The 22,901-nt window shown below is 35.5% G+C and overlaps 1 protein-coding gene across 1 annotated transcript in view; it reads right to left on the minus strand.

Annotated features, from left to right (window-relative positions):
- Positions 1–22,901, minus strand: part of MPC2 (mitochondrial pyruvate carrier 2) — a 28,775-nt gene that overhangs the window by 4,530 nt on the left and 1,344 nt on the right. Inside the window, exons 2-4 of the mRNA XM_041752298.1 lie at positions 10,708–10,748; positions 925–1,009; positions 100–211 (exon numbers count right to left, since the gene is read on the minus strand). Coding sequence (XP_041608232.1) covers positions 100–211; positions 925–1,009; positions 10,708–10,748 — 238 coding nt within the window. The remainder of the gene's footprint in view (positions 1–99; positions 212–924; positions 1,010–10,707; positions 10,749–22,901) is intronic.

The following is a 22,901-nucleotide window of genomic DNA, read 5'->3' on the forward strand; positions in this document are numbered from 1 at the left end:
TCTTATCATTATACATGAATCTAAAAAAAAAAAAAAGGCATTGCCATCTGGGTGGCTTCTGAGGCAGATTTTTCTTTTTAACACCTTTGATAGGCTTACCTCCAGATACGGAAGAGCTGAGAAGCTCCTGCTGCACCCACAAAGAAATTAACAGCAAACAGACTCCAGTTTTTGGGAATAATTACAAGTGAGTATCTCGACCAAATAAACCCTGTTGAAACAAAATATTTGTTTAATTTTTAAAAGTTTTTGTTTTTATTTATTTTAGAAGATTTTACTTATTTATTCATGAGAGACACAGAGAGACAGGCAGAGACACAGGTAGAGGGAGAAGCAGGCTCCCCACAAGGAGCCTGATGTGGGTGGGACTCGATCCCAGACCCTGGGATCACGCCCTGAGCCGAAGGCAGGTGCTCAACTGCTGAGCCACCCAGGTGCCACAGAAACAAAATATTTTTTAAAAAGCATGCGTACTGCCGCAATATCTTTTGAACATTCAATATTAGAGTAAGATAATTATACATAAGACCATGATAACATAATGTAGGATAAAGGAAAAAGAAATGCTGTACTTTGAGTCTTTCATAAAGTTGTTATGATTCAGTGTTACACAAAATATTTAATTCTTACATCAACAGGGAATATTTACAGAGCAAATGTTTATTAACTTTTTCCTACTTATAAAATAGGTTCATGGCAAAAACTTAAAAAACAAAAATCCATGCAGGTACTTATTCATAGTAATTCTCTTCTGCCTTCTCCATGTATAATAATTTCCCAGAGTAAACCGTTAATTTCTTGGTATGTGTGTGTATGTTTGAGTGTGTATATGTGCTTAAAACTTTAAGCTATTAAATAAATTGATGTAAAACAAAATAAATATGTCACATGTCCTACATGGAATACAGAAAATATTTAACTTACCTGTGGCCATCAAAACAGCAGATTGAGCTGTGCTGAGTTTCTCTGCAGGTCTGGCCATGTCAGCCAATCCGGCACACACCAACCCCTAGAAATACACGTCAATACACAGAAAGAGAAGAGGTACCATGAGAGTGCAGTAATAATTCTTAATTCTATTTATTTATTTATTTATTTATTTATTTATTTATTTATTTAAATATTTTATTTATACATGATAGACACAGAGAGGCAGAGACACAAGCAGAGAGAGAAGGAGGCTCCATGCAGGGAGCCCGATGTGGGACTCGATCCTGGGACCGCAGGATCATTCCCTGGGCTGAAGGCAGGCACTTAACCATTGAGCCACCCAGGCGTCCCTAATTCCTAATTTTACATAAAACATAAAACTATTTGAGATTTCCATATGACAGCTGCTGTAATTTTAGTATCAGTGCATTAAGCAAATATATACATATCATCATGAAAAACTATAAAGAATTCAGGAATGCTTTTTGAATTTGTGTTTTATTAACCACATCAAATAGCTTCATATACTTGAAAATCAGTAGTGTGTATGTATTCTAACAAATAGTACTTTTTACTTATGAAATTATATATTCTTTATATATGCTGGAAACCACTGGTGTGGAGGATGCCTAAAAGCTCCTTAAGGTAATCTGTATAGATTCCTCCTTTCATGTTTTTGTCAACATTCTTTTTTAAAAGTAGAAGTATCAGGGACACTTGGGTGGCTCAGTTGGTAAAGTGACTCTTAGTTTTCACTCAGGTCATGATCTCATGGTAGCAGGATCAAGCCCCATGTCAGGCTACGTGCTCAGAGTGGACTCTGCTTGAATTTCTCTTTCCTTCTTCTGCCACCCACCCCCTCAAGTTCTCCAGTGTGCTCTTTCTCTGAAAGAGGTAAATAAATCTTTAGAAACAAAAGTGGAAGTCTCAGAAAAACTGTTACAATTTTAGTTTTGGGGTCACATTTTTCTTTAATGTCAAAGTACACAAGGTTATTTCTTCTCTGCTGTGTTTTTTTTTTTTTTTTTTTTTTTTTAAGATTTTATTTAGGGACGCCTGGGTGGTTCAGTGGATAAGTGTCTGCCTTTGGCTTGGGGCGTGACCCTGGAGTCCCGGGATCCAGTCCCACATTGGGCTCTCTGCATGGAGCCTGCTTCTCTCTCTACCCGTGTCTCTGCCTCTCTCTGTGTCTCTTATGAATAAATAAAATCTTAAAAAAAATTTCATTTATTTGAGAGGGAAGAAGACAAAGTGCACAGGTGCAGGGGGAGGAAAAAGCAGACTCCCCTCTGAGCAGGAAGCCCAGCCTTAGGGCTCCATCCCAGGGCCTTGGGATCATGACCTGAGAGAAGGCAGATGCTTAAACCAATTGAGCCATCCAAGTGCCCCATCTCTGCGGTGTTTTTAACACTGTTATATAACCCCCCTACTGATGCCCTTGCCATTAGTATCACTCAGAAAATTTAGTAATGAGTCTTCCTTCACTAGAGTATTAGTTATGCTTTTCTATTGTAGAGATGAGAGTATGTAATAAAATGATTTTTATTGATGAAAAATTCAAGCATATCCAAATAAGAGACGAGTACAAAGAATGCTTACAAGCCCATCACCCAGAGTTAATTATTGAAATTTTGCCACATTTGTTTCATCTCCTCTCTTCCCTTTCTTTTTCCCTTTAAATATTTTATTAAATCAAATTCTAAATGTCATTAGAGAATATGTTTTTAAGTAATTATTTTTAGGTCTCACTGGATTTCTAAAAGATGTTCGGACATGGAAAATATAAATCAGCAAAGGGTTCTGCTCCTATGTAGAACATAGATATACTTGTGAATTTATACACAAATTTAAACTGAATACAAAGGGGGTTTTGATTTAATAAAGTCAGCAGTACAAGAAAGCAATGATTCTGATTTTAAAAGGGGGAAATGGTTACACAGAGGAGTATAATCAGAAGCAAATCATGGCTAACACTATTTTGCCTCTTTCTTTGCCACTGTTAACTTTCACCCACAGTCCTGTGATTTTTTTTCTCCCAAATACTTCCTTGATTATCTCTCCTAGATTCTTCTTCCAGGTCCCAATATGCGTTTCCTCCATTTCATATTTGTTCTGCTTCTGAGGGTAATATACTGCCATTGGGAAGGGATGAAAGGGATTGATGTCTACTATTAATCTACTGGGTAATCTACTATTACATTGCAGCTTGTTGGATAGATCTATGAACACAATAGGCTACATTCTAACTTTTTTGGGGGAAGAAGTCAGTGGTCATGATTTTGTTTATGCTCACAGTATACACTTTAGTTTTCTGGGACTTGTTAATAATTGTTCTCTTCCATGAAGGTCTTCAGCTCTTTTCTCATGTTTCTAAAAAACTCTTTTCTATTTCTATATCACTCTACCCTTATGTAAATTACCTTAGAAAATCTCACCAAATCTAATCTCTGTCATTTACTAGCTGGGTGACTTTGGTCAGATTACATTAACACTTTGCTTTAAATTCCCCATGTGTAAAATGAGAATATTAATAGCTATCCCTGCAAAAGTAATGTATGACTAAATGAGATATGTCTTAAAAGTATTTAGCACAGTGTCTAGAAAATATTAACAAGAACAAATAGTAGCTTATGTCTGTAGAGCAACAGAGAAAAAGGAATATTAGTTTTCTGTCTTTTCCTGCATTATTAGTCTCAGGATAGGAGGCAGATGGCCTGTGTTCCTTTTCAACTTTATTATGAACTTTATTCAAATGATAGAACTATATAGAGTCTATTCAGAGAGTGTTTAGAATAAGTAATAAGATTATATAAAATACTCTAACATACAAAGCAAGTACTGATCCACAACAACTATCACAACAGTATGCTTAGTATGTATATTTGAGAGAGAGAGAGAATGCACAAGCAGGGAGGTGGGGGGTGGACACAGAGGGAAGAGAAGCAGGCTGCCCAAAGAGCATGAGCCTGATGTGGGGTTTGATCCCAGGACCCTAGGATCGTGACCTGAGTTGAAGGCAAGATGCTTAACTGACTGAGTCACACAGGTGCCCTTCAGTTTTTTTAAAAGATCTATTTATTTGAGAAAGAGAGCGTGCATGCACCTGCGCATACAAACAGGGAAGAGACAGAGGCAGAGGGAGAGAGAATCCTCAAGTGGACTCCCATGGAGCCTGGCGCAGACTGGATCCCAGGACCCCAAGACTATCACCTCAAACAAAATCAAGAGTTAGGGCTGCTCAACTGACTGAGCTACCCAGGTTCCCTGTAATCCTCTTTGGCATCTTTTTATCTCCATCGGTTGGGTAGGTATTCTCCAGATAGTATAAAACATTGTGTTTGTTTCTTTTCTTCGGTATTTTCTCATTTACTAAAAAAAAAAAAAGTCTTATGACACTTTTAGAGGAATGTTAAAAAAAATGAGATACCAGTTTAGAATATTCCAATTTCAAATGCTTAGAGATAGCAAAGCCCTCAAGATATCTAAAAAGATTTTTATTTATTTATTTATTTATTTATTTATGAATGAGAGAGAGCCAGTTAAGAAGGGGGAACAGGAAATGGAGAAGCATGCTCCCCACAGGGCAGGAAGCCGGATGTGGGACTTGATTCCAGGACTCTGGGATCATGATCTGAGCTCAGGAAGACCGTTAACCAACTGAGTCACCCAAGCACCCGATCCTCAAGATTCTAAGCCATTTGTTTCTTAAAGATTTTATTTATTTACTAGAGACAGAGAGGTGGAGATGCAGGCAGAGGGAGAAGCAGGCTCCCTGCAGGGAGCCCAAAGTGGGACTGGATCCTGGGACCCCGGGATCACTACCTGAGCCAAAGGCAGATGCTCAACCACTGAGCCACCCAGGCACCCAAGATTCTAAACCATAAATTAATCTATAAATAATTCCAGCTGAAAAAGAAATAGGTATTAAAAATCTGCATGGATAATCTTGAAATAGTTTGATTTATTCCTAAATTGAAGAAAAAACACAAAAATGAGCTATACAAAATGGTATATTGTTTGAGAGTTGAGTGTAACTGTGCAAAAAGACTATGAACAAAAATAAAGGAAGCTCTTTGACCTTCACATAATAGTTTCCCAGGTTAGCCAAAGATCTCTATTCCTCTGTAAACAAGTTAACAGATGCCTGAGGCATGCTGAATACCCATGGCTCTTCATTTTATTCTGTATTTACAAATTTTTGCTCTCACTAGTTGAGGTGAATTCTTATCAACTCTGTCCTTAAACCTAATGTAGTAACTTAATGAACAATTAGGTAAATAGGTGAAACACAAAAGAGGGTTGTCATTTCTATGAAAATTAAAGTGACTGCTTTGGAAAGATTGAATAAAGGCAAGTTGTTAAAGCCTGCTGTCAAATTTATGTGAACGAGACAGATATAAAAAGACTGGGTGGGAAAGCCATAAAAATCTAGCAAATTTCTGCTCTTACACTATTGTGAAATTATCTATGAAATTGCTGTGTTTCAAACAAAACTAAAGTGGAAAGTAAAAAAAAAAAAAATTTTTTTTAAAGTAATCTCTACCCCAAACCTGAGACTCAAACTTATGACCCTGAGTTTAAGAATCACATGCTCTACTGACTAAGCCAGCCAGGCACCCCTAAAGTGAAAATTACACAGAATGCACTGTAGAATAATTCATCCAAAGTAGGAAATGTGGAACTTGAAAGAATCCTTACACCAATAAAAGCCTTAGTCTTATAGATGATTGGCAAATGAATATATATTAAGTTAAAATAAAATATTTAAAGTATGTAAGGATTATCTGTTTTGTTTTTTAGAATTATCCACTTTGACCTCAATGATTAATTATTTGGTTTCAACCAAATAATTAATAAAGTAGCTAATTAAGTGGCTAAGAAGGAATCCGGTACAGTTAAATGTCTGAACAAGTATAGTCTTAAATTCTTAATATAAAACATATGTGGCTTGGAGCAGCAACTGTCACGTGTCATGGATTGACTACTGTACATGAATTATTATCAATTGGTCTGGAATAATATGTACATAAATACATAACAAACAAAAGTAGTCTCCTCACCAGAGAACAAGGCACAGTTTCTACTGCTGTGCTGTCATCAGAAGATTATGTATGATTTCAACATGAACTTAAAATAGATGTTTTTAAAGGAGACAGATAACCAACAAGGCACTTATGAGTATATCATACTGTCAGTGTTTCAAAATACTGGAGGGCCAGATAAAAAAAACACCAAAGCTATTGATAAAATCAGTAAACTTCTAAGTTGTGGCAAATTTGAGGTCAAAGAGAACCCCCTAATTTATTATAAATAGAGTAAGTCATTCTTACTCTTATAATAATAGTGCTATAAACAATAGTTAAGCAATTATATTTTATAGACATATAATTACTATATAACTTTCATTGCTGACACAGAGAAGAGGAAGAAAATAATAATATATTTTCCATTATTTAAAAAAAATCACACTAGTTTTAGATGTTTATTTTTGCTTTGATCTACATTTTATTTAAATTATTATTTTTTAAATATTTCATTTATTTATTTGAGAGAGAGAAGGAGAACACACAGGGCGAGTGAGAGGGAGAAGCAGACTCTCTGCTGTGCAGAGAGCCCAACGTGGGGCTTGATCCCAGGACCCTGGGATCATGACCTGAGCTGAAAACAGACGCTTAACAGACTGAGCCACCCAGGTGTCCCTGCATTTTAATTAAATTAATAAGTAGACAACACATTTTAAACATTAAAAAAAAAGACATTCATACATCATACTAATGGAGTTTTCTACAGATGGACCATTAGTGTTAGGCACCAAAAATTTCAAGTGGTTTTTTTTTTTTTAACCTTTCCCACTGACTTTAATTTGTCCCATCCTCAACTGCTCATTTCTGCTCTGTAGTTATCACCATTTACGTTAAACATTTGCACAGTTTATAAAAATTATGTTAAGGAGCTACTGAAGTAGTAATTTTCCTTTCTCTGCTGGTATTCTTTGTTGCGTATTTTGTCATCTCACAATAACTAGATTGCTACAATCTCTATTACCATTTAAAAACTGTCTGAAATTCCATTCTAGCCACGAGAATTAATATATAAACATATTTATTCAAACAAAACACAAAATTATGTGTAAAGTTGAATGAGTAATAAAAATGAATTTTATCTTTAATGGTTACTATAATTGCTTCTTGGCCTTTTGGCTAAGATCAAGTGTGACAGTTACTGTAGAATGATTTCAATCATATCCTTTATGATTCTGAATCCCATTATATAAAGAAAGTAATTCATGTGACTGTATAATGTTTACAAATATAGGTAAGACAGCTTACAAGACAAATCTGCTATAAAAGTCTATGCTAAAACTCAGTTTGGACCTTAGAATTCTTGTTCTGGGCCTCTTGTGAAGAGTCTCCATATTCATAGAGTTCTTCTACCAAACAGGAATGGTAAAACACGAGTGAACAGGTTTCAGCTGTGGGGTATAGACATATATGGAGGTAGATTACCAAACTTCAATTCCCACTCCTGGGAATAAATGTAGAATTACAATGTAATGATGGAATTTAGTGTACAGTTACCATGATGAATCTCATTCAATTACAGAGCAACAAAGACATAAATCAAATGTCTGTTTAACTAAGTCCCATGAGGAGTAGAAAAAATGATATTTATTGTGGGAAAAACATTAGTAAATGTACATAATTCTTGTCTTTAGTAATTGAAAGTGAGTGAACACTACTTACTAATTGCTCACCACGTCAAGAAAAAAATCAGAATGAAATGCCAGGGAAACACATGAAGTTAAGGGCACCATTATTTACAATCACCATAAATGATTGACACTTATTCTGAAAAGAACTTTAAAGACATGAGTGATAAAAAGCAGTACTATTTCCCCCTACTTCAATATACTACATAGTAGTTCTAAACATAGCTGTAGTACTGTCACACCAAACTAAAACTAGTGTTGAATGTTTTGAGTGAGCATAACCATTAAACATGAATATGTTGAAATTTCTTCTTCTTTTTTTTTAACTGATGGGACCTTTTCTCAATATATTGTTAAAAGAAACCCACAGGCCCAAAGTGGCATCACTTAGGCCAAATCACCAATACCTAATGTAATTGCACTTTCAACCTCCCCTTGAAATGTAGTCTTAACCAGTTAGGAATGTTCTGGTCAGCACCAATGAGGTAATCTTGTCACATGGGTCCTCTCCCCAACTCCCAAAGAAAGATGAGATAATTCACCTACTAAGATTCTTTTTTTGGGTCTCTAAATGAAGGTGACCTCACCTGGAAATAATCCTCTTTTCTAAAAGTTTATCATTTCCTTGTCCTACCTTTAAAAATTCTCTTTCTGTAGCCCTTGGGAGCTCCCCTTTACTTGCTAAATGGGATGCTGTCCCACTCATGAATCATTTAATGCAGCCAATTAGATCTTCAAATTCACTTGGTTGAATTCTGATTTTTAACAATATAAATAATAATAATAATAAAAAGAACTACTCTTCAGTTCTCTGTAAAAGGCAGCTCCCAACCACTAATCTACTCTAGTCATTTTACAGTAAAGGAGACAAAATGGCAGATTTAACTTGCCTAAGGTCTTAAGATTGGCGGACAGTAAATTCTGACATTCTCAACTACTTAGATTTACAACTGAGTTTCTGAAACTGTTCTAACAATTTTAAATGGTGCATTTATGAAAATTAAAATAGCCTACAACTCAACAAACAACTTGATTAAAAAATGGACAAAGGGTTTGAAAAGACATTTCTCCAAAGATATACAATGGTCAATAAGCACATGAAAAGATTCTCAGTATAACTAATCACATTAGAAAATGTAAATCAAAACCACAACGAGCTACCACTTCACACCCATTAAGATGGCTATTACAAAACAACAACAACAACAAAAGTAACAAGTATTGGCAGGCAATGTGGAGAAATTGGAATCCTTGTGAATTGCTGGTGGGAATGTAAAACTGTGCAGCCACGGTGGAATATAGTAGGGCAGTTGCTCAAAATAATACTGATCCAACAATTCCACCTCCAGGTATATGCCCCAAAGAACAGAAAGCAGGGACTGGAATAGATGTATGCCATTACTTACAGCAGCATTATTCACAAATGCCAATAGGTGGAAGCACTTCAAGAGTCCATCAACAAATGAATGGATATGCAAAATGTGGCATCTATACAATGGAATACTATTCATACTAAAAGTTTGACACATGTTACAACATGGATAATAAACCAGAGTACACTGTGCTAAGTGAGACAAACACAAAAAGACAAACACTGTACAATTCCACCTATTTGGGGTACCTAGAGTAGTAAAATTCATTGAGACAGAAGGTAGAATGGTGGTTGCCAAAGGCTGGGGGGAGGGAAATGAGTAGTTTAACTGGTACAGAATTTTAGTGTTGCAGGATAAAAGGAGTTCTGGAGATTGGTTGCACAAAATGTGACGTACTTAAACAAACAAAAAAAATGGTTAACATGGTAAATTTTATGTGTAATTTACACACACACACACACACAAAAAGGCCACAGACCAGTATTTTCCAAATTTTAGAAGGCATCAGAATCACCAGGAGGGCTTATCAGAACACAGATTACTAGGTTCCATCCTCAGAGTTTCAGATTTAGTAAAACTGAGATGGAGCCCAAAAATCTGCATTTCTAATAAATTCCTGGGCAATGAAAATGCAGCAGGTCTAGGATGACACTTTGAGAAGCACTGCTATAGGCCAAAACTGGCCCTTTCAACATAAAATCAATGATGTTTTATTATCTCTACAATTATCTCTTTTCAGCTAAATGAGAACTTCAGGAATGGAAACTCTGACGTAAGTTAAAAAGCACTGGTCTTGGAGTGCTTCTGATCTAGGATCAGAAGTCCTAGATTCTACCATTTACCAAATGTTAATATACACCCTTGGATGATCTTTTCTATTTTTTTGAGACTAACTTTCCTTGTCTGTATGTATTTTCGTGTTGGTATCTTCAGTTCATGTACTAAATTAATAATAAAAGTTAAACTGGGGGGAGTTTCTAATTAGTTTAATGTTTTACTTAGTCATAAAATCTTAGAATGAAGTTTCAAGGGTCCACAATTACAAGCTTTTTTTTTTTTTTTTTTAAGATTTTATTGATCAGAGAAAATGAGAGGGGGGAGGGGCAAAGGGAGAGGAGAAGTCGACTTTCCACTTAGTAGGGAGCTGACATGGGCCTCAATCCCAGGACCCTGGGATCATGACCTGGGCTGAAGGCAGATGCTTCTTTACTGACAGCAACACAGGTGCCCCAATTACAAGCTTTTTGATAACAATAATGTTCCTAGAAGGCCTTTTATCTAAGGAGTTTAGAATAACTCTACAAGTAGGTAGTGTGCTTTACACAGTAAAAATGACACGTCTGAAATTATTTGCATGAAATCATCTCCAGGCAATGAATACTTTTAAAAGTATATATATCATAAAAGTTACTTTAAATTAGATATTTACCTCTTTTTTTTGCAGATATTTATTTACTTTTAAAAAAGATTTTATTTATCTGAAAGACAGAGAGCATAGCCAAGGGGAGGGGCAGAGGGAGAGGGAGAAGCAGGCACCCTGCTGAGGGAGAGGGGGGCTCAAACCCAGGACGCTAGAGTCTTAACTAGAGACAAAGGCAGCCTAGCCTCTCAACCAAATGAGCCACCCAGGCCCCCCAATAAGTTCCTTTTAAAGAATATTTTTTTCAGTAGTGCCTGCAAAAACTCAAGACTTACCCATTTCATAATTGGAGCCCAGAAAAAAACTGTTTTGGGACCTGAAGAAAAAAGGGAGAAAAATTTAGAAATAAACCAACTATTTTATATCTTTTTTTTCTCAAATTTTTAATTTAAATTCTAGTTAACATACAGTGCAATACTGGTTTCATGAATAGAATTCAGTGATTCATCACTCACATACAATACCCAGTGCTCATCATAGCAAGTGCCCTCCTAATACTCATGACCCATCTAGCCCATCGCCCATCTACTGCCCTCCATAACCCTCAGTTTGTTCTCTATCTTTAAGGGTCTTTAATGGTTTTCTATGTCTTTTTTCAGCCATCATCACATTTCAAAATCCTCAAAATTTAGCAATCTATTCCTAGTCATTTGTACTATGCTTTCTGCATTCTATGTATTAACATTAGAAAGTCACCATAGTACCAACCTTACATACAAGTTGTTTTGATTTCCTTGTCAATTACTTGTGGTTTTGTGACTTGTTAAAAATGATCTAAAGCATAAGGGAGATAGTTTGGCAACCATTTTCCAAAGCTTTGCCTTGAACATGAAATCGAATGTTAGTTCACTCAAGGATAACCTCCAAGTTGGAGAAATTAGAAACTAGAGATTTGTGAGATGAGCCTCAGTAGCTATTATTCACTAATTCTATTAATATTTCTTATTATAAATGACCTGTTGCCATGTGTATGATAGTAAAAGCTCCTATAAAGAGTCTATACTTCTAGTAAAACAAAATTTTTAAAAAAGATTTTATTTATTATTTGAGAGGGGGAGAGAGAGTGAGCAGGGGGAGGGGCAGAGGGAGAAGCTGACTCCATGCTGAGCAGGGAGCCTGGCCTTCGGGTCGACCTGGGCAGAAGGCAGGTGCTTAACTAACTGAGCCACCCAGGTGTGAGTAAAAAATGAGCCTAATTTTAAGGTTCACATGAGAAAGGGGAAAGACTAAGATCTATAAGCTCTGTAACAGCAGGGTTTTTACTTTAGATAGTCTGGTATCCATTGGCCTTTTGCAAAATGTTAAATAAATGTTGGTAGCATTGAAAACAATTCTGGGGTGGGGTGGGGATCCCTGGGTGGCTCACTGGTTTAGCGCCTGCCTTTGGCCCAGGCCCAGGGTGTGATACTGGAGTCCAGGGATCGAGTCCCACGTCAGGGTCCCTGCATGGAGCCTGCTTCTCCCTCTGCCTGTGTCTCTGCCTCTCTCTCTTTCTCTGTCTCATGAATAAATGTCATGTCTCATGACTCATGTCATGAATAAATAAATAAAATCTTAAAAAAAGAAAAGAAAAAAGTAAACAATTCTAGGTTCTTAGATAATGTAGAATTTGAGAAATAGGAAGTTTCAAAGCTAGAAGAAACCTCCGTTCATGTAACCTAAATCCTTCAGTTTACTAGTGAGGCTCAGAGCAGATCCATGACCTAGTACAGGTAGGCAGCCAGTAAGCAGCGGAACTGTGACTGGAACGAAGCCTTCTAGCTCTTTAACTACGTACCTGCCCACTTTTAACTCTTCCAAATCATATATCTCATTTAACTTTCAAGAAGCTACAGGGACAGGAAAGAAACAGATTTTGGTCCATGATAATTTAAAATATAACTAAGCATGCTAAATCCAACATATATCAGAGTACTTAACATGGTGAGTATTCTCTCACACACTGGGTCAACAAATCCATTTATTTCTTAACACACAAATTAAACAACTTTATATAAGAAAACTAATTTATTAGCAAATTCAAAAGTTTTAAAATATATTCATGACTATTATTGCTGCCTTAGTATTCTACTTTGCTTTGAAGGAATAAATCATTTGTTTTTATGGATCATCAAAATCATATCTAAAATGGCATCATTATCTAAGCATAATACATTTTACTTCTCTTCCTCTATCCCCAATTAATATTTCTCTTTTTTTCCCAATTAGTATTTCTCAATACTACCAGCAGATAAAGATGCATTTATCCATTTTCCCCCTAGTAGGTGAGCAAGTGTTCACAGTCATTAATGAAAAGGAGTATTTTTGTTCAATATGTGTACATAATATTTAAAAGATAAAACTGACTTAAACCTATTATTTAGAAACAAAACAAAATAAAGTGAAGTTGAAAAGGTAATGATTTAAATTAAGACCTAGTTGTAGTTCTGGGTTTAATTTATTGCAGATAAGACTATTCATTCACCCATAATAATTACTGCATGCTTTACAATGTACCTAGCCCTGGGGATATGCTGGTAAATGAATACAGGGCTGGCTTTTATTAACTAAGCACAAGAATACTGTTCAACTAAAGTCACAACTGAAGGCTAACATTTTAGGAAAACTTAGTTTTAACATGCTTATATCAATGCTGCACTAGTTTCACAGTAGGTAATATCATCATCTCAAAGTAAAAATGAACTCAATGATAACACTCTTTTAGGGGTTGCATTTTGGTTGAACTACTATCAAGGGGGTCGGTATGGGGCACCTGGCTGGCTTAGTCAGTAGAGCACGTGACTCTTGATATCAGGGTTTTAAGTTTGAGCCCCACATTGGGTGTAGAGATTACATGAAAAAAACAAAAACTGGAATGCCTGGGTGGCTCAGCGGTTAAGCGTCTGCCTTTGGCTCAGTTCGTGATCCTAGAGTCCCGGGATTGAGTCCCACATCAGACTCCCTGCATGGAGGCATGGAGCCTGCTTCTCCCTCTGCCTGTCTCTCTCTCTCTCTCTCTCTCTCTCTCTCTCTCTCTCTCGTCTCTCATGAATAAACAAAATCTTTAAAAATAAAAAAATAAAAACTTAGGAAACTAATTGGTTAATCTTAACCCTAAGGAGAGAAATTTGAAAAATGTAAAAATGGCATCTGCTTTCTCTATAACTTTTGCTTATAAAGTAGTTCTACCAAAGTATCACACAAATTATTGCCTGCCTTTAGCATTAAGTGATGGCAATGTTACACATTTTGGACTATCTTCTACAACTCAACTTAGTCATTGATATTTTTTATCCCTCCAAACTAATTCACATTGTTCTTACAGCTACTAAATTCATTAATTAATCACATTAATCATAAATGTGATTTTTATACAGAGATCTAAAAATCTACTATAATGTAAATAATCGACTATAGTTAGTTGTATATCCATTTACCTATCAAAATTATTACCTCCTTGAAGCTAGTGGCTACAAAGTATTCATACTTGCAGCCCTACCACCTAATGTTGAATAAAAATAAGAGTTAGCCAGCACAGTTGGAAGCAGTTTATATTAACTGGAGTTTTGACTTAAACTGTGATATATAAATATGTACACAAGTATATAAGTATGTGTGTGTATATACATAGGCAAACAATTGAAAAATCCTTTAAAATCAGAATTTTTATCAGTCTGACACTTAAATATTGAAAGTCTGGCTTATAGTCAAAAAAGAGTTTTTTTCTTTTTTTTTTTTTTTTTTTAATTTTTATTTATTTATGATAGTCACAGAGAGAGAGAGAGAGGCAGAGACACAGGCAGAGGGAGAAGCCCGACGTGGGATTCGATCCCGGGTCTCCAGGATCGCGCCCTGGGCCAAAGGCAGGCGCCAAACCGCTACGCCACCCAGGGATCCCCCCAAAAAAGAGTTTTTAAGTAAGTTTGCTGATTTTCTAGAATATTTAAACCTAACCCTAAAGTTATACTGCAATCTGTCATATTTTCTCAATCTTCAAACTCTAGAAGATCATGGCATAGACTCTCTTTCCTTGTGAGCCAAAACAATTATAATGCTAAACATTTTCTCACATAGATGGGACAGCTAGTCATCTTCCCATGTACTTTCAAGTTTTTCAATATTTTAAGTTGTAGTGCAAAAGTGGACACAGTGCTGAAACCGCTCCTGGGAGAATTAAAGCTATTTAGGAGTTCTAAATTTTGACATTCTTATAACTGAGTAAAAATCTCTATATACTCAGTTTCTGGGTTACTGAACTTATCTTTTATCCAGTTCTAAGCTTTGTACTGTACTGATCAGAGCAAACATTACACTCAGAACTCTAGCCATATAACAATCCCCTCTTCTATATCTTGAACAAGATACAGAAACAATGTTCTTTCTTTGGTTAAGACTAGGTTGGAATTTCAAAAGAAATTTTTAGTGGGCTAAAGAAATAGAAAAAGAAAACATGAATGCACTGAGTTCCAGAATATAAATTTCGAATCCTAATTTAATTAAATTTTAGACCAGGTCCACTGGTTCTCACCAGAGGTGATACTGCCTCCTAGGGCACATTTAGTAATGTCTGGAGACATCTGTAGTTGTCACAACTGCAGTGGTGCTGCTGCTGCTGTTACTGATGCCTGCTGGGTACAGGCCAGGCAGGCTGTTAAACATTCTACAATGCACAGGACAGCCTCCCACAACAAGTAATCACCTAGCCCCCAAAATGTCAACAGAGCAAGGGTAAGAAACCCTAGCCTAGATGGATTGACAAGCATGCAACTAAGTTTCCTGCCATTTAATGACTCTAAATCTTAGTTTTTACTTAGAATATCCCAATATTCTGACTTGCCTTCATCTGGCTAACTCCTAATATCCTTCAAAAACATATCTTAGATTTCATCTCCTCAAGGAAGCCTTCTTTAACATCTCCAGGTTACATTAGATGCACCTTCTCTAAACACCGAAAGCAGCCTGTATATTGTCTATTGTTTTCTGTGCTTAACAATTAAAATGATTTATTTATGCATCTGTCACGTGAACTAGACAAGATGAAGACAAGGCCTGTTTCTTAGTTTTCCTTAACAAATAATATTTGTGAACAGAACTGAATTGAATTAACTATGTCCAGGACAGGTGTTAAGCATAGATATGCAAATTTTTGGTTTGACCAGATATGTCTTGACACTGCTTCATCCTGAAGGGTAGAATCTGCTATTTACTCATCTCCATGGACATCAAGTTCCCTTTACATCAAGGCTGTACCAGATTTTCACTTATTAGTTACTTCACTCTTAGACCATGACACTTTCCTCTCAGGCTCCTGAAAATCCTTCCTCTAAGAATGATGCCATAACGCACTCGATCTTATAGGTCAATCTTTTCAAACTGTCTATTTTATTTAGCTTGAGTTTCTGAGATTCCTATTACAGCACACCTGTCTTATTTTTCTTCGCCATATACAAAGTGTCTGGGTCATATGCAGTATCAATTACTAAGTTTACTTTTTAATCCCTACAGGAGGCGTGGCTTCATCACTCAAGGGTAAGTCAGCACATTGTTTTGGTCTCTGGCTTTGAACTTCTCAGCCAACTTCTCTCTTCCTATTTCAAAACTGATGCTTCCTCCTCTGCTATCCTCCAAATTGTTTCCTGAACAATGCCTCTAGGTTCTGGTTCCTTTATGAGCTTAAATATTTGATCCTTCAGAGTTTATGAACAGTAGAGCTTTTCAGTAAGTGTTTGCCTGGTAACTAATTTACTCAACTGCCTCAAGCCAAATGATAATTTAAAAATATTTCCTGTTCCTTTCCCTTACAACCAAACCAAACAGAAAAAAAAAAAAAAACCCTACAAACATGTAATTATGGTTGCTAGAACCTGGACCAAGAGAGGTATAAATATTTTAGTTAGTGAGTAATTTTAAATTTTTTTTATTTTTTTTATTTTTATTTTTTTTATTCATAGAGACACAGAGAGAGAGGCAGAGACACAGGCATAGGGAGAAGCAGGCTCCACGCAGGAAGCCGGATGTGGGGCTCGATCCCGAGTTTCCAGGATCACACCCCAGGCTGCAGGCGGTGTTAAACCACCATGCCATCGGGGCTGCCCAATAATTTTAAATTATAAAACAAACCTTCAATTATTTTAATAACTGCTAAGCACTGAATTTAAAAATATCATTAGAAAATATGTATTATAAAACATTCTAAATTTGTTTTTGAAGATTTTATTTATTTATTCACGAGAGACACAGAGAGGCAGAGACACAGGTAGAGGGAGAAGCAGGCTCCCTGCAGGGAGTCTGATGCAGGACTCAATCCCAGGACCCCAGGATCACAACCTGAGCCAAGGCAGATGCTCAATCATTGAGCTACTCAGGCGTCCCAAGACATTCTAAATTTTTAATATTTCTGAGATATCTGAGGATGCATCAGAGTGACACAAATAATCTATAAATGCAAAGAAACAATTTTCTTCATTGTTAAGAAAAGGAACCCAGCAGCTTAGCAATACCTGTCATCATACAATGGACTAACAAAAAATTTTAAAGAAAACTTATTTTAGTTTGCTTTTTCATTCTATCTTACTAATCATTTTCTATCTTAAGAGTAAAAAAGTCAAGTATATTTCGACATGTATGAATTCAGGTACAGAGGTTGTTTTCCTGAAAACAGGAATCAATAGTGGAAATGGTAATGAGGAAACATTTCAACTTACTCTAACATTTCTAAAACATAAAATTTTGACAAAACAAAGTATTTGGAAATAAGTATCAAATAATGAGAAGACAACTGTCTTTCTAGACATGGTAAAAACAAGTTCTATACAATGACACAGCTATTCTTATAAAAGAGAGAAAAAATGAGATAACTAATTACGACACCTGAATGGATTAGAATACCTTAATATCAAGATAATCAGAAATATAAACAGAGTATCTAGCTAACATTTATTACAATGAGTAAAAAATTTCAATGGGTAGAAACTTTGAACGGCTAAAAATATACTGAATAAAAATCACCTCTTAAATTTAATTTAGAGTCCAAGATGAGGGAAATGTGTCCCCACCAAATATAAATGTGCATTCCTGGGATGCCTGGGTGGCTCAGTAGTTAAGTATCTGCCTTCAGCTTAGGGCATGATCCTGAAGTCTCGGGATCAAGTGCCACATCGGGCTCCCTGCATGGAGACTGCTTCTCCCTCTGCCTATGTCTCTGCCCCCCTCTCTCTCTGTGTCTCTCATGAATAAATAAATAAAATCTTAAAGAAAAAAAAAGGGACAACTGGGTGGCTCAGTGGTTGAGCGTCTGCCTTCAACTCAGGGCGTGATCCTGGGATTCCAAATCGAGTCCTGCATCAGGTTCCTTGCAGGAAGCCTGCTTCTCCCTCTGCCAGTGACTCTGCCTCTCTCTCTGTGTCTTTCATAAATAAATAAATAAATAAATAAATAAACAAACAAACAAACTTAGTAGCTTAAAACAACCATTTAAAAAAATTAATAAATGTGCATTCTTTTAGAGAAACAATTAACAGTTAATTAACATATTTTAATCTTGTTTCTTAGAAGTCCACTCTTGGAAGTTAAAAAAGGCCTCAAATGCTGACAATTTGGAAATATCAAAGAAGAATTAAAAAAAAAAATATATATATATGCACAGCAGGGGGAACGGCAGGCAGAGGGAGAGCGAGAAGCAGGCTTCCCGCTGAGCAGGGAGCCCAGTTATGGGACTCGATCCAGGACGGACTCCAGGATTATGCCTTGGGCCGAAGGCAGGCGCTCAATCGCTGAGCCACTGAGGCTTCCCAGGTTTGTCTCATTTTAAACGTGAAGTTGATTCAAGGTTCAAACTTTCACAGCAGAATTTGAGAAATTCTGCAAGAGAATATCATAAACAAATATTTATTTCAACAAATTAACAAATCTAGTTGTCTTGAAAAATTCTGATGAACCTGTTGATAAAATGATGATATACATTTACTTCCTAATTTCCTTCTGAGAGGAATTACTGTTCATGAAATATCATATAAATTCTACCCAGGGGAAAAAAAAAATTCTACCCAGGAAGTATGTCATTTATTGCATGTATGATTCAGTGCTCGCTTCAGCAGCACATATATTGTATGTATGATTCTACCTAGGAAGGATTTCCTTCTTAGAATAAATAACTTTATACACATGCAAACAAGCACACACACAAGTATTGTGTTGAGATGCTTACTATGAGTCAATGTGAAAAATAATGTTTCTCATTTAATGCTTTTCACTTCCCCTTTCAGACTGTTTCTCTAGTGTGGAATTACCTGAATCAAATACATAGCACAGCAAGGATTAAAAACTAAGACACCTAAATCCTAACTTAACAATAATTACATAGTTTTCCCCAATGAAACCTGAGTTTCTTAAAAACTCTGAAAACTAAGAAAAGCTCTAGTAAAAATACCAAATTGAAGATTATTATAGCTGAAAAGGACCTTAAGGAAAATCCAAGCTTCCTTATTTTAACAGATGAAAAAGAAAGGCACTTAGATGTTAAGTAGTCTGTCTTATCCTCAGGTAGTTCCAGATAGAGCAAGGACAAGAACATAGATCTCTTTGATCTTCCTCTTCTTTCTACTATGTCATACCATACCTTAAACATTTTCATACTCTCTTAAAACAAAATTAATATTCTTGAATGACTTTGAAATGTCAAATTATTTATAACTTCCTTAGGGCTTGCTTCTCCTTTGGTGTATCTGTTGAATTAAACTAGGTGAAGCATAAATAGTCTTAATTTCTTAAAATTAGTTTAAAATCAGGTTAATGGACAAAAGTTATATAAAGTATCAAACTAACAACTACAGCTGGATCATATTCCTTTTATGATCTCTTCTGAAAATACAAAATCTCTGAGTAGGGATTTTTATTTTATTCACTAACATTTCAAGTGCCAGAACAGTATCTAATACACAGTATGCCCTCAATAAATATTGAATAATTCAACATTCTTGGTAGCTACTGGTTTAAAGATATCTTACTTTTCATCAGTATCTCACAGTTGTATGTAAAATCCCAACTTTCCACTTTGGTTCTTATTCTTTAATTTTAAGGGTATGTATATATAAACACAATATATATTAGATATGATATGTAATATAATCTAGATATCTAAAATACCTATATATCTATCATAGACTGTCATTGAAATTCTTCAAATAATCTCTGAAGCAAGAAAATAAACTGTTCTAACAGAAATGCTAAAGAACTATGTTAATTCATAACTTTGTGGGCATCTACACTGTTTATTTACTTATCTACATTTGGCTTTATTTACATGTAATAAAATAATATGTACAGTGAACTAAGGTTTATTAGACTGTCTCATATAACACTATTTCCCTTAGTATTTAACTCTGAATTTTCCCTTAACGATATTCCCTTATGAACACTGCTAACATGGGTTCATTTAGTATGTTTTATTTTAGAGAGAGAAAGAGAGAGAGAGAGAGAGTTATCAAGCTCCAGTGAGGGGAGGGGCAGAGGGAGAGAATCTTAGATAGACTCCAGGTGGAGCGATGGAAGCTGGATGCCGGGCTCGATCTCACCACCCTAAGATCATGACCTGAGCCAAAATCAAGAGTCACACACTTAACCAACTGGGCCATACAGGTGGCCCTGTTTATATTTTAAAACATATTCTTTAGGTGTTTAAGATAAAAAGGGAAAAAACAATTCTCTTACCTAGGAGAAATACAAGAGTTACTGCTATTAAGATCTTAAAGTAACTCCTGTGATCCTTCAGAGGGAGAATACCATGTAATGTAGAGAGAATGATAGTCTCAGCAACAGCACACTAAGCACTGCAACTGATTTCACAGAACTATTTTTTCAAAAGTTCTCACTTAAGCCAAAATGTAACTCAAGAAAAGCAAAGCAATGGTGAGGTACAAAGAATGGTATGGCTCAGAAACCTCTTTTCTGGGCCGACTTAGTTGAAGGATAGTTTTTATTTATTTTTATTATCATTTTATTTCCCCCAGATTCACTAATTGACATATAACATTGTATTAGTTTAAGGTGTACAACATAATGATTTGATATATATTTAACTACAAAATTATTACTACAATAAATTCAGTTAACATCAGTTGCCTCACTTCATTTTTTTTTTCTGGTCATAAGAACTTTTAAGATGTACTCTCTTAGCAGCTTTCAAATACATAGTATGGTATTGTTAACTACAGTCATCATATTGTACATTATATCCCCCAAACTTATTTATTTTGTAACTGGAAATTTATATCTTTAGACCACCTGTAGGATAGTTTTTGGATTCTTGGTCTCCTAACTACTTCTGAATATTGGACTCTATCATTAAAAAAAAGAAAAAAAAAGTTGTTTTTTTTAAGATTTTATTTATTTAGGGGCACCTGGAGGACTCAGTGGGTGAGCACCTGCCTTCAGCTCAGGGCATGGTCCTGGAATGTCAGGATTGAGTCCCACATCGGGCTCTCATTGAGAAGCAGGTTCCTTGCAGGGAGCCCGATGCGGGACTCAATCTCCAGACCCAGGATCACAACCTGAGACAAAGGCAGATGCTCGACCTCTGAGCCACCCAGGCGTCCCTCCTCCTTTTTTTTTGAGCATACATCCCCTACATATATATTGTATGTATTTATACACTATACATATAATTTATATACATATATACAGATATATGTACATATGTTGACTCCACAAAACTCAACTGTGTTCTCCATATAACTATATATATATAACTAGACTAATTTATTTTTATATTATAAGATATATACAGAATAGAAAACTTAAAAGGATAAAATAATAGTACACATTAACAGAAGTTGTACTGTTTTCTTTCTACATTCCAATGTTTCATTTTGTGCATACTTCGGGACAATTCACCCTATTTTGGAATTCATAAATATACAAAGGAATGACATGCCTTCACTAACAATGTTTCTCTCCCTCAACTAAGCTTTTAAGTAAACACTGGGCAACATGACTTCAAGGTTATTTCTCTGACAAATACCTGGAATGGAGCTATACTGCTGGTTAGTGTAGAGTCATTTTTTTTTTACAGTCAGGAGGTGGTAGTGGAGAGTGACATACCTTATGAGAACTGAACTTGTTAGGACACATATTTGATTAGAACTCTATTCTTACTTTATAAAAAAAGAAAAAAAAAGAACTCTATTCTTACTTTATAGAGGTAGATCATAGTGTGCCAGGAACAACATACATGAATGATGATGGCTGCAAGTTAACTATAATATATACCATTATGATATAATAATATATGATACATATAGCAGTACTATAACCCTAGTATATATCTATATAAAGACATATTTTTGCCGCCTTACCAGACATTCTGCCAGTGATAAAATTATATCTCAGATATTTAGAATTCAGTGTATGATATCTGTTAATATCCTAGTCTTGCATATCATTGTATATTGTGAACTTATGTGAATTCCAGTATGTGAATTTAAACTAATGTTTAAATGAGGATTCAATAACATACTATTATGCAAAATAGTACACAAAAACCTTGAATAGTCACTCTGATGACTCTTGGAGCAATGATTAGCATCTCCTCAGATTTTATTCAATACTAATGAATTAACAGTAATATTTTTCATGCTTCTCCATTTCTACATTGATGTGGCTACAACTTTTTAATCATAAATAATTTTGCAGGGATAGATATTCTTACTGTGTATGTTGGTTAAAAGCTTAGATGAGAGGGCACTAACATTTTTTGAGTCTAAGTGCAATCACTTTGCTAAATGTTTTATAGCCATTATATCATTTAATTTTCACAACAATCCTTAAATGATAATAATTACTATCCCCATTTTATAAATCAGAAAAATAAGGCTTGGGGGCTTTAAGATCAAGGTCACATAGCCAAGATTTAAACCTTAAAAGCAGAATAGGCTCTGAAGCCATACAGAGAGAGCCTATTCTCCTTCCCCTACTCTGAAAATGGGGTTACAATAACTGAACTAATCCAAGAATACCCAGATGAAGTGCACAGTCTACAAATGAAAGGTAAATCCTCTTGATTCTCAAAGATGACTAAAGCAATAATTATAAGTGGTTAAAGCCAAGACCCCAGAAAAGATCACTATAAAACTAACCTCTACTTCTGTATTAAAGTAGTTTAAAATGATCCTCCTCTGCCCTGTCCTTATCCTACAGCCCAAATACAAAGCTGAAGAGGGTCAAAGTTGACTCTATAGAATTCAGTTGACTCTAAAACCCAGATTACTACAGAAGCATTGCTCAACTCTCCCTCCTGAAAATCTTTGTCACCAAACACAGCACAATTCCAAAAAACTGAGGGTTAAAAAAACCTAAAAGGCAAATAAACTAAATAAATTTCCTAAAGACTAATTTAATAATGGGTATGATACTGCAGTAAACAACATAATACTGAAGTATAATATTTATTTTGTATTTTAGTAAAGTATTATACTATTCATCATTTCATTATCAA

Source organism: Vulpes lagopus, chromosome 1 (genome assembly GCF_018345385.1).
Source record: "Vulpes lagopus strain Blue_001 chromosome 1, ASM1834538v1, whole genome shotgun sequence".
NCBI classification, from domain to species: domain Eukaryota; kingdom Metazoa; phylum Chordata; class Mammalia; order Carnivora; family Canidae; genus Vulpes; species Vulpes lagopus.